At 43.4% G+C, this 12,286-nt stretch overlaps 1 protein-coding gene across 5 annotated transcripts in view; it reads right to left on the reverse strand.

Annotated features, from left to right (window-relative positions):
• Positions 1-1,952: 1,952 nt before the first annotated feature.
• SV2B (synaptic vesicle glycoprotein 2B) overlaps positions 1,953-12,286 on the reverse strand; it is a 173,394-nt gene continuing 163,060 nt past the window's right edge. For all 5 annotated transcript variants that reach the window (XM_072798814.1, XM_072798792.1, XM_072798832.1 and 2 more), the window contains 3 exons: positions 11,472-11,672; positions 7,635-7,794; positions 1,953-5,033 (listed from right to left, as the gene is read on the reverse strand). In XM_072798814.1, coding sequence (XP_072654915.1) covers positions 4,850-5,033; positions 7,635-7,794; positions 11,472-11,672 — 545 coding nt within the window. In that variant the 3' untranslated portion in view covers positions 1,953-4,849. The remainder of the gene's footprint in view (positions 5,034-7,634; positions 7,795-11,471; positions 11,673-12,286) is intronic.

A 12,286-nucleotide genomic window follows, 5' to 3' on the forward strand; every position in this document is an offset into this window, starting at 1 on the left:
GGGAAGATGGTGATCATTTTTCATGAGCGGCTAGCTTTTGTGAATTTCTGGTTGGGCTGGATTTAAATGATCAGGGTAATAGAGCTTCCCTCAGCAAATCAAATCGGCAGATTGTCAGTGCGGCTCAAGATATGCCCCAAGGACTGACACCACCCACGTCACCTAGGAGTTGTTAGAATTGCATATTCCCTGTTCCCACCCCAGCTGGGGGTGGGGCCCAGCACTGTGAGTTTGAATGCCCCTCCAGGTGATTCTGATACACACTCAAGTTCAAGAGGCAGGAGCCACCTATCCTTTCCCCCTCCTCCCTTAGTGCCAGGATCCTCAATTTGGACAAAGGGTGACAATGTTCCCAGGCAAATGGCATATTTCCCAGCCACTTAAGGTTGATGATAGACATATGGAAGCAACTGGAAGAGGCATCTTAGAGAACAGTTTCCAGGGAGGTGTGCTTAGCGGGGACGTGCTGCTCTTTCGGCCCTTCAGCCCTCGCTCTTCCTTCTGCTTCCTACCTAACTATGGATGCGAGGACCAGCAGGAAAATTGCCATCCCAGTTCCTGAGGCAGTCTCCTGGAAAATGTGCACTAAAAATTAAGGGCCTAAAGGCAGGTGTCTATTCCCAATAATCAGATCACAAAGCAGCCATATCAGCTATTACTTTTTTTCCTCCAGATTTCCTTAATACAAGAGAGAAATAAACCTTTAACTTATTATGGATGTACTCCTGTTGGTTTGAGTTTTCAGTTGTATGTTATCTAACCTAATCCTTTTTTAAAAAATATTTTATTTATTTATTTGACAGATCAAGAGAGAACAGGCAGAGGGAGCAGCAGGCAGAGGGAGAGGGAGAAGCAGGTTCCCCACTGAGCAGGGAGCCTGATGCAGGGCTCCATCCAGAACCCCAGGATCATGACCTGAGTCAAAGGCAGATGCTTAACTGGCTGAGCCATCCAGATGCCCTATCTAACCTCATCCTATCCACACCCCAAATAGGGTCAGTGTTAGCTCAGATGGCCAATAGAAGAGCCAACCATGAAAGTGGAGACCCCTTTCCTGAGACTCCTGGGAGCCTTGCCCACTAACCAATGTCCTGCTTGCATTCCTGGCTCCTATCCCTTCTTCCATGTACAACCCTCTATAAAGTCAATGAAGTAAAAATGGGAGTAAGTTCTGGAGAAAATGAGCAAGGGTATCTTTTCCCTTACCTGGTTTATAAAGATAAGAAATTAGCACACTCCTTGAAGAAAAGAAACACAGGAAAGAAAACAATGACATGCAGAAATCCACAATTGACTAGTAAGGAAATAAGAACACTCTTACAAGCAGAAGGTACATTTTTACTGATGATAAGATCATTGCACTTTGTTATTATTGCCAACTTAATAACCATCTTGCCCACTTGCCATAAGTAAAAGGAGGCAGGAGGCAGAAACTGTGACCAGAGTTTTCACCACTGGGTCCCCAAGGCTTAGAACAGAGCCTAGCACATAGTACAGGCTCAGCAAGGATTTACTGAATAAATGAATGAATCAGTGACTAGATGGATTAATAAACACCAATCTTTTCATATGTATGATGTTCCTTCCACTTGTTCCAGGTAAGACAATCATGTGACTTTTCAATGAGTGGCCTCCAGGAATGGAGGGTAAATGTTTGTCACGCTATCCCATTCCTCAGAGACTCAATGGGAGGCCTTGTAGTAGGAAATTACTGATTGAGATCTTACTCCAGAATTATAGAGAGAGTATCACTGTAGGTCTTATAACCAACTCCATTGGTCCATGTTGGTCTTATAACCAACATCATTTGACCTCTCAAGGTCCCCAAATGCAAAATAAGAAAGGTGAAGAAAATACTTCTCAGCATGCCAACCCCAACTGATCCAATCAACTTAGGAATACAGAAGAAACTTAAGTGTCTGGAAATAACCTCTAGCCTCAGTTCTTAAAGGTTGGTTACAATTATTTTTATTATTATTTTTTAATGAGCTAATACAAGGTAGCAGGGGACCCTGGGAATGCAGTTATTTATCACATGACCTCAGGTACATGTGCTATAAACTTCACAAATAGGCACACCCCTGTCACTAATTATTTCCAATAAAACAGAAGGTCAAAAATCAGCATCAAGAGATGACACAACACAGTTGAGCCTGTTAAAAGTAACTACTCCCAAAACAGGCATCATAAAATACATCATGAACCATGAACAGCTTTGCTCAATGAAGGAGAGCTCATCCTTCCACGCTGCAAGGATGCCACTGGGAATTTCTCAGAGTAGAACACGAAATGAAAAAGAAGTGCCTGGCCAGGAATGTTGTACATTATCCCCCAATGACCTGCCACAGAGACTATTTTTAAAGGAGCATTTATCTCAGTAGGAATGACAGCACTTCTTAAGAAGTGGCCAGGTACCAGCGCCAGGCAATCCTTCACAGGGAAAGGCTGCAGAGTATGGCTGCACCTTTTCCAGAGGCTTATGTGATGGATAAAACAAGAACTGCCCTTGGTTGGTTAGGTGATTGGTTTAAGGAGCCATAAAGTTAGAGCTTGAAAACCCCCAACTGACCTCCAAATTATGGCAGCCACCTCCATACTCAAAAATTAATCAGATGTTAGATTTACAAGATCCACCTTAAATACAAGTGTAGACTTTGTAAAGTTCTTACGTAGTAGCTGCTCATTAAATTGTATTATCCCACTGACAAATAATGTTACAAGGGATGTGGCAATCTCTGGTTTATACAATTGTCTTGAACAAGCCTAGCCACTGTATTTCATATTGTCAGAATACAGAAAGTATATTACAGGTATGTTACACTGGGCCTTTCATTATTGACATAGCATTTACCTTAAGTAACTCCTATAAAACACTGAGAGAAATGTTAATACACAGTAGTATATTTATATACTTGGGGAGGGGATCAGGGTGTCACATCAGAGTTGACATGTCTTCCTTTGCTGTACAGAAAAAAAGAATGAATCAAGAGGTAGGGACAAGAGAAGCAGAGTAAACATTTTAACCATTAAAACTGATCTCAGATCCAAGGTGGAAAGGTGTCATAATATTTACTCTTCCCTCCTGTCTACCTGTTATTTCAGAGAATAACAGAAAGAGGGCCCGGAGCTATCATGGGACCTGTCTCCCCAAAGCCGAGAAAACCTTCCATGTGGTCATTTTCCTGCTTAAGTTTTTAGAGATTTCTGGTAGGGAACGTGTGGCACTTGACAGCACTAAACACGTTGCAAATCAAATCAAAGCACGGGTTCTTGCAAACTGATATTCATCTGGCCTCGGCCAGTTCACCTCTAGGAACAAGAGCTCATAGCTCACTGTCTTTCCATGCTAGATAGTTCTGGTGGATGAAACCTTCCTTTTCTGTGTTGTCAAGACTTCAGCCAATTGCTGACCCTTGCCAAAGTAGTTTTCCTGGGTTCCCCACTCCACCCCCACCCTCACCCCCATTTATGTTCCAAAAGGTCTCAAAAAAGAGTTCACTTGGAGCAGTGAAGGGAAACATATTTCACATCTACTACATGCCCTAATTCCCATGCCAGTGACAGCTGTTTCGAAAGTCCCTGACCTAGACACACAGCATAGATTTCTCATAGGACATGACCATGATAACAAATATAGATCATGTTTTAAAGCTAAAAGAAACAAAAAGAATTTATGTTTTGGAGAAGTGTGGCTACACTTCCCCATCCCTCCCTCAATCAACTATGTTCTCCACTGTGTTTTATTCTCGTCTACAAAGAGAATGCCAGAGGCCCCTGAACCCTTCTCGTGTTGTTTCTGGGGGAGCAGCAGCATCTAAAGCTGGTACTCACAATGGGTGAGCTTGAGTTTCACAAGTGATCTGTGTAAGAGAGAAAAGTAACTACTCCACCTACACGAAGAATAGTGCCTGGATTAAATGAACTGTACAATGTGAGCTTGCAAAGTGCATCCTCCTGACAGCAGGTTAAATGGCTATAAGTAAGATTATTCTTGCATTTCACTCAATCAGACCCAATCTCCTGGGACCCCAAACACCAACTCCTCCCAAAATATGGCTACAGTGCTGGCAAATATTTGCAGGTACCATTTCTGCAAATTAAACCCAAATATAGTTATGTACAAAGTTAGTTTACAGAAAACCTATCGCATTTAAGTTTCTTTGAATAGATCAAAACAGGAGTAAATAGCATCCTTAAATTCACCACCTAATCATCATGGAAAACTTAGGACACTTGGTTGAGGGGGGGAGTAGACTTCTATAGATATTGCTCAAATATCTGGTTTTCTATATCAGAATATCTTCAATGCTATGTGCCAATTTTCAAATGGAACATATGATTGGTGATACTTTTAAATGCAAAAATATAAGTATCCTGTATTTCAAGCCCAATATTTATATGACTCTAGTTTCCTGGCAAGTCAGTTTGTTAGGTCATTGGGCTCCGAGGAACTTTATGGAGGAAGAGCTTAAATGTTTCTTACCCTCAAATTCATTTTGAAATGCAAATAAGTCCTTGCACCTAACCAGGGGGAATACACACTCCTTGCTCAGCATGTGTGCCCACTGGAAGGTGTGATCCTTCTTCCCCTGCTTTGGGCTGGGGAAACCTGAAGCCAAGAATGCAGCTCTGGGATTCTACAGGTGATTCAGGACACCCCCAAATCAGTCACCTGAGTTACAAACATATTGACAGCTGAAATGGTTTCCTAAACTAGGAGTCACAAAATCAACTTCTCCTCCGGTGTCCTCTGGACAGTGTCCTCCAGACAGTGACAGACACAAGCATGGATGCATTGCAGGTTCCTAGATAAGGTTCTTCCAACATTTTCTTTCCCCTGAGGTTGCTTTCACATCAGGACCTGTTCTCGGGTTTCTGGCAGTCGAAGAGCAATCAGGCCACCCCCGACGAGAGAAGCAGCAGCCAGAAGTATGGGAACCACTTTGGTTATCCCAACAAAAGAAGCAAAGATGGTGTTTCCCAGGATGGCACCGAATTTGCATAATCCATTGAGGATGCCAAAGGCTGTTGCCCTGTAAAAGAAGAAGAAAGTAACTCATTCTGAAAGATGAACCAGTCCTCCTTAGATGAGTGGGACTGAGTCCTTTCTTTCTCTTGTTGTGAGAGAAGGTATGGTAAAGGTATGGGAGGGAACTTTTTTCTTTTCTTTTTTTCTTAAAGTCTTTTATTTATTTACTCATGAGAGACACATAGAAAGAGGCAGAGACACAGGCAGAGAGAGAAACAGGCCCCCTCCCCACGGGGAGCCTGATGCAGGACTCAATCCCAGGACCTTAGGAACACGACCTGAGCCAAAGGCAGACAGACACTCAACCAATGAGCCACCCAGACGCTCCAACTTTTTTTCTTAAATATAAAAGTGAGACATTCTCATTTTAATCAAATTTGGAAATACAGAAAAACTTAAAAATGCAAAGATCTGTAATCCCACCACTGAAAGGCAATCACCACTATTAACATTCTGGAGTATTTCCCTCAAACTTGTTTCTTTCCCTTTTCGAAATTGTCACAAGTAGTACACGCGTATTGTGAAACACTGAAAAAAAAAATGGAATGAAGCAGAAAGTGTCACTGTTCCTTCCTAATAACATCTGACCCTCTTATGGCAAACGCTGCGGGATGCCCCTAATAAGCCTTTCTCCAGATGTAGACTACATTTCCCAGACTCCCTTGCTGTGGAGTCTGGCCATGTGACCAAATTTTTAGCCAATAGGATGTAAGTGCAAGTGGCAGCTCCCAAGAAATTTCCTTAAGAGGTGTCATGAGTGGTATTTTTTGCATTCTTCTCTTGCATTTTTCTTCCTTCCAACCTGCTTCCAAAAATGTAGATAGTCCCATCTGGGACCATAGCTGAGCTCATGAGAGGGTGAACAACAAGATAAAAAGAGCCTGCAGTGCCTGCTCTGGACTCTACAGGAGAGAAAAAGGAAATGCCTACCTTCCTAAGGCTGCATTTATTTGAGATCTCTGTCACCCACAGCAAAACCTAATCCTGATTAGTATCCTTCAGTCACACTTCTGAGGGGCAACTATTACTTTTTTTTAACTTCATTTTTTTTTTTTTTTTTGTAATCCTTACACCCAAGGTGGGTCTCAAGCCCACGACCCCATGATCAAGAGTCAATACTCTACTGAATGAGCCAGCTAGACGTCCCCTCCGTGATAACTGCTACTAATCATCTGTCCTTTCTTGCCTCCGTCTGCATACAGAGATTATATTCCCAGCACCAACTCTCTTCAACTGAAGCAAAATATTTTTTTCATACCATAGGTTTGTTAAGAATGTGTTTATATTTTTTGTACCTAAATAATGTTTACACTTTAAATCACTTTTTACATAACCAGCCCCATCCCAATCTTTTTGTTTTCAGGATTTTCTTGGATATTTTCACATATTTTTCCAAATGAAATTTCCAAAGTTGTCCCAAGTTTCCATGAAGAAGGGGAAAAAATCTCATTGAATTCTGAATGGACTCTTTGAAGTCAAAAGGAAACAAAAGAAAATTTGAAATTTGTGCAAGAATAAATCTTAGAATTTCATAAGGTATACCTTGATATGTAAGTTTTCTGTTTTATCTTGCAGTAAAGCTTTATGGTTTTCTTCACCTTTCTTATTATCCCACATATTCTTATATTCCTAGATATTTCATGATTTCTGCTATTATTAAATAGAATTAAACTTTACTTTTAAATTTTTGGATACATTATTAAATCCCATATGCTATTAAGTTAGTTTTATTATTGACTACCTTATCAAATTATTTTACTGTTTCCAGCAGTCTCTAATTAATTGTCTTGAGTTTCCTAGATGTAAAATTATATACTGTTGAAATAATGATAATTTTTCCTCCTCTTATTAAAACTTAGAAGCTCCGCAGTTTAGGGGAGAGGGGCTCCAAATATGGGATGCTGTGCATTGCCATAGCTATTCATATTCTAATATCTTTGTCATCAATTTGGGGAATATCATTAAGATTTTTTAGAGAATTTCATTTCCCTGCCTTCCACATCACTTCTTACTCCTTTTTGACCATAGGGCCACCTACCTGCTATCCTTAAAATGCAAAACTCCTTCTCCATAAAGAGAGATAACTGCTACATAATGGCTTTGACTCTTCCAATCAGGCCTCTTCCATGTGGCTTGCACAAAATAAAAGTAAGCACTGAGCATTTCTGCCACATCTCTGTGAATGCCCTAGACCATTGAGTCGCATTCCCACCATTATCTGCCCTTGCCTTTCCCTCGCCCTTTGTTTATCTAGTTCTTCACCTTCCCCCCCCCCCCCCCCCCCGGCCCCACTACACCATTAGAGGCCTGTTCTCGCCCCTCTTTGGGTTGCATGATTCCTATGGTGGCACCCTCACTCCTCTCTCCTGAACATGGTTTGCACTTGTCCTTCATACCTAGCCACTCACTCCACTACATCAGGCCTTAGCCTGCTCACCTCCGTGCCTATGCCAGCCTCCATGCAGGAGAAACTCAATAACCAAAGAGATGCTTGGTCCGTGAAACACCAGAAGACCAAGATGGCTTTGGTGAAGGACATTGGAATGAGTAGACCTCTGGCTAAAGTCCAAACAAGTCCCAGAGGGAAGCCCAGGGAAGAACTGACCTCTGGTTGGTGGGATACAGCTCCACTGTGATTACATCCAGAGCATTCCAGGCAGCAATGCTGGTCCCACAAAACAGGCACTGCCAGCCAATCATCGCAGACTCGCTGTTGCCAAAAAACAGGAAGAAGCAGCAGACCGCAGAGATTAGCATGGAGCCACCTACAGGGGGAGGTCAAGGGCAGGAAAAAAAAAACAAACCTTGAAGCCCATGTTTTAGACAAGACTGTCACCCACAGGCCTTTCCACTCTCCCATCTTCACAAGTGCACCTGAAGTAACAGGTTACATCAAGTAACAGGCCCATCTCTGCAGGGAGAAAACACAGCTTGAACCCCCTGCATGATACTCTGGCCATGGGATTAGAGCCCTTAGCATGGGTCATGTCACCAGAGTTAGCTTCCAAGAAGGATTTTGAAATCCTCACCCTGTGGTGCTGCTCAGCCCAGAATTACTGGGGATGGGGAGAAAGGACATTCCTTGAGAATCTCTTAGGTCCCAGACATTGTTCTGGGTGCCTGAGATACATCAGTATCACAAAATCCTCGTGGAGCTTATATACTACTGAGAACAGAACTGTAAATGGGCTGCAGAAGAAAACCTAAAGGCCCCTGCTGTTTATGCTCCATTTATTCCATCTCCACCCCAAGTATCTGATCTGCCCTTCTCAGTCTTGTCCTGTGTCCTGAGCAGCTAACCCCCAGGGACTGTGTACCTGTGGCTCCCTTATCAACTGGGAGCAGGTAGGAGTTGGAGTATTTCTTCTCAATTCCTATCCTATCTATATCTCCTTTTATGGTGATGGCTACACTGCCCTCCCCCCCCCACCCCCCCACATACACACTCCACTCTCTGACCCGCTAAGGACTACAGGTCCTTTTAGGAGCCTCCACCTCCACGGTTCCAGCTTGCCCTGGGCTCTGTGAGTGTGCTGTTCTCTCCCTGTAGTCCTAGAAGCAGTATGAGCTGCCAGTTTTGCTAGCATCTGGGTGCCTCATTTACATTATTTGTTCCTACAAGCCTGCCCACCCCTCTAAAAGCCACATCCCATCTGTAAAGTCTCTTCTACTAGAACTATCTGGTGTGGATTCACTTCCCACCTGCACTCTGGCTGATGCAACTAATGATAAGAGGTCCCACCAAAAGAAGGCTGTCTCAAATGCTGCCCAAATCCATTACATCCAGTCCAGAAGAGCCTGGGGAGTGTGGAGTGAATGCAGGGTATGGACCAGGAGCATGGCTGGAAATGCAGTGGGAATAGTTAGCAGAAAGAAGAAAGCATCTTCCAGACAACCAGCTGGGAGACAGGCCAAGGGTCCTAGCCAGGCATCAGGACCCTGGGGGAGAGAGGTCCTCTAGGAGAGGCCTTCCAATTGCCAAGAAGTCATGTTGGTGGCTGGCCTTACCCACAAAGGCCTCCTTGGAGGGCCTCTGCCTGGAATCTCACCCTCAGACCTGGAGCTACCAACACTGATGCCAAACCCTCTGCTGATGAGCCATGACATGGTAACTATGGCCTAGATTCTGCTGATTCTGGGAAGAGGCAGGGCTGTGAGTAGGCCACCTGGTGACCTCTTTCCAAACAGCTAGGAAGGAGACAAACATCTATGAGACCACAAGTGCCTTGAGAACTATATCACCTAAACTCATGCCTCCCTCAAAGTGGCCAGCCATTGGCTCCTGGTTTACAATAAATGTTGACAAATGTTTATTGAATACAAAATATTACCCTCAAATAAATCAAGTGATATTCAGTGATCTGACCTCTCAACTATGTTAGGTAATCCTGCTATAGCTCCTGGTGGTCCACTCTCCTTCCATCCTGTTAATTCTCATCTCCGTTATGATGGAGAAGCCTGAGTTCAAGTCCCAGATTCCCCTGTGTGACCTTGTGTGAGTCTCATAACCTCTCTGTCTCACTTTCCCTATCTGTAAAATGTTGGCAAAAAATAGTCCTTACCTCACAGGGTGACTGAGTTTTAAATATGTTAATATTTTAAAAATGTTTGGCACAAAGCCTGACCTATAATACATGCTTTGTGTTTGTTCAATGAAATTTCTAGTTCATGTCTCTCTCTCCCAATAGATCATTTGCTCCGTGAGCGTGAGGATGCTGTCTGTGTCAATTACTGCTGTTTTCCCATTGTCTGCCATACCGCCTGGCAAAGAATAAGTGCTGCATAAATTACTGCTTATTGAATGAATAAATGAGGACTAACAGCCTCATCAGGGAAACTTCTACTCTGTTGTTAACAAGACACTACTTCTGCCCAGGAAAGAACACAGAGTAAGCAGGACAACTTTTATGCCACAGCAAATTCTACAGGGAATTTGAGGAAATAACTCTGTCTTTTCCTAAGACTATTTCATGAGTCTCTTTCAGAGACTCTTTCAGAACAGGTCATCCACATCCCATCGAGACGTTTATTGAGCATCTATTATCTGCATGCACTGAGAATATCACAGTTCGCCTGCTGCGTGCCAGACCTTTACTAAAGCTCACTATCTACTCTCACACGCCTTATCTCATTGGAGCAAACAGAGGTATTACTTTAACAGTTGTGAAACAGAAGCTCAGAGAAGGAAAGGAAGGTATGCAGACTCTAAAGCAAATGTTGGCTGAAATGGTCACCTGATTCCCAGCTGCTGGTCTTGTGCACCGTGCAGTTACCTTCTGCTGAAAAGCTCAGGCATTTACGAGTTAGTAAACACTGCCCTTCCCTCAGGGCTCTAACCAGGGCCCCACCTCAGACTCAGGAGACAGCTCGCTCAATCTGCCATGCCTAGATGTGACTCCATCCTCACCACACACTTTAAAAGCTGAAATCGTATACTCACCATTCTGAATATTCCTGCTACTCTACAATAATAATACTCAATAAGCCCAACACCAGGACAAGATTCCCTTGCCAAGCTCTCAACAATTTGCTCTTCTCTGACAAAATGACTATGTGATTTATTTTTGTTTCCCTTTGGGCTTTGCTGCTAGGGAGTTGGTATTAATTTTCCTGATCAACTACATCCCTGGAGCAGACCTTCCATGGCATGTGTATCAGCATGTGGTTCTTATCCCCACCCTGGCCTTACAATATATATATTTTGCTATATGTTTTCCCTAGCCCCGGGTGTACATGTTTTGTTTGTTGTTTGCCATGCACGCCATGTATGGCATTTCTGTAGTAAACTGCTGCAGATCCTGGTGTAGTGAAGCATGGATACATGAATTTTGTGACCATTTTTGAGAACCTACAGTGCACCAAGCACTATGAGATGCTCTGGCTACATTATGTTCAAACCTCACAAAACTCTGCCAGCTAGTTAGAGGTACAGATATGGAAATTGAAGCCTGGAGAAGTAAAGGAACATGTTCAAAGTCAAATAGCCTCAAGGTGATAGGATTCAGACGTGAGTCTGCCCACCTCCAAAGCCTAAGTGTGATCACTATGAAATAATAAGTGATGCAATTTATTTTAAGCCCATCAAATGAACCAATGTTCATTGAAGAGCATTTTATATATTTTTCTGACTATAATCTTACAAAGCAAGTAGAATGGGCATGTTTAATATTCCTCCTGAAGTCACTGTCACAGAATCATCCAGTTGGGAAATGAAAATGAGTCCCTGACCTGGACCATAGGTCTCAAACTACCTCCATGGAGTCCTAGGGTTTTTGGAGACATAGCTGCCTCCTGGGCTCCACACCAGCAGATCCTATCCTACCTGTTTGGTTTCCAGTGAAAGATTTCTTTAAGAAAAATAAAAAGATTCCTCTTCTTTAATACACTTTGAAAGCCATGGTCCTCACTTACTGGAGGAGATGTGGCATCCCTAACTACTCACCAATCATCTTGAGCCTTCCAACTCTATCCATGAGCAGGGCAGAAATGATGTTCCCGGGCAAGACAGACAGACTGCCAAGGAAGCTGACAAGGTAAATCAGGAAGTCATTATCCTGCTCAAAGTCCATGTGGCAGCCCTCCTTCTGCATCAGAAACGTAGAGTTGATAAACCGGCAGTTGATGAACTTATGTTCATAGAGGTCTGGGGAGAGAAGGAAACCTTTGATTCATGTACAGTGGACAGGGGCTGCAGAGAGATGGGGTAGAGGCAAGAATGGAGTCATGGCTCTTTCCATGGGTAGGCTGCCCTAAGCCTCCAGCAATAAGACAGTCTCAAAGTCAAGGTGACATGAGGCCAGATGTGGATGAAGAGAGAAAACTGTAACAGTGTGATGACTGCTTCAACTTCCCGTAAGCATAGGAAATGAAACAAATGCTCACAGAGAGGCATGTCTGAATACATCATCTCTCAAGTAGGAAGCAGTCCTGTTTCTATCAATGAGACAACACTAAGGTCCACACCAAGGCTGAACCACTCCTCCGAGGCTACCCAACTTATAGGAAACAGAAGACGAGAGAATTGAATCTGAATTGAGGTGACCACTCTAGAGTCCATGCAGAAACCTGAACATTCTTCAAAATAAAAACTGTTTGCAGGGCGCCTGGGTAGCTCAGTTGGTTGAGTCTGACTCTTGGTTTCAGCTCAGGTCATGATCTCGGGGCCCTAGGATTGACCCCCCACATCAGGCTTCCTGCTCAGTGGGGAATCTGCTTGGGATTCTCTTTCTCCCTCTACCTCTTCCCCACTTGTGCTCG

Source organism: Canis lupus, chromosome 2, assembly GCF_048164855.1.
Source record: "Canis lupus baileyi chromosome 2, mCanLup2.hap1, whole genome shotgun sequence".
NCBI classification, from domain to species: Eukaryota; Metazoa; Chordata; class Mammalia; order Carnivora; family Canidae; genus Canis; species Canis lupus.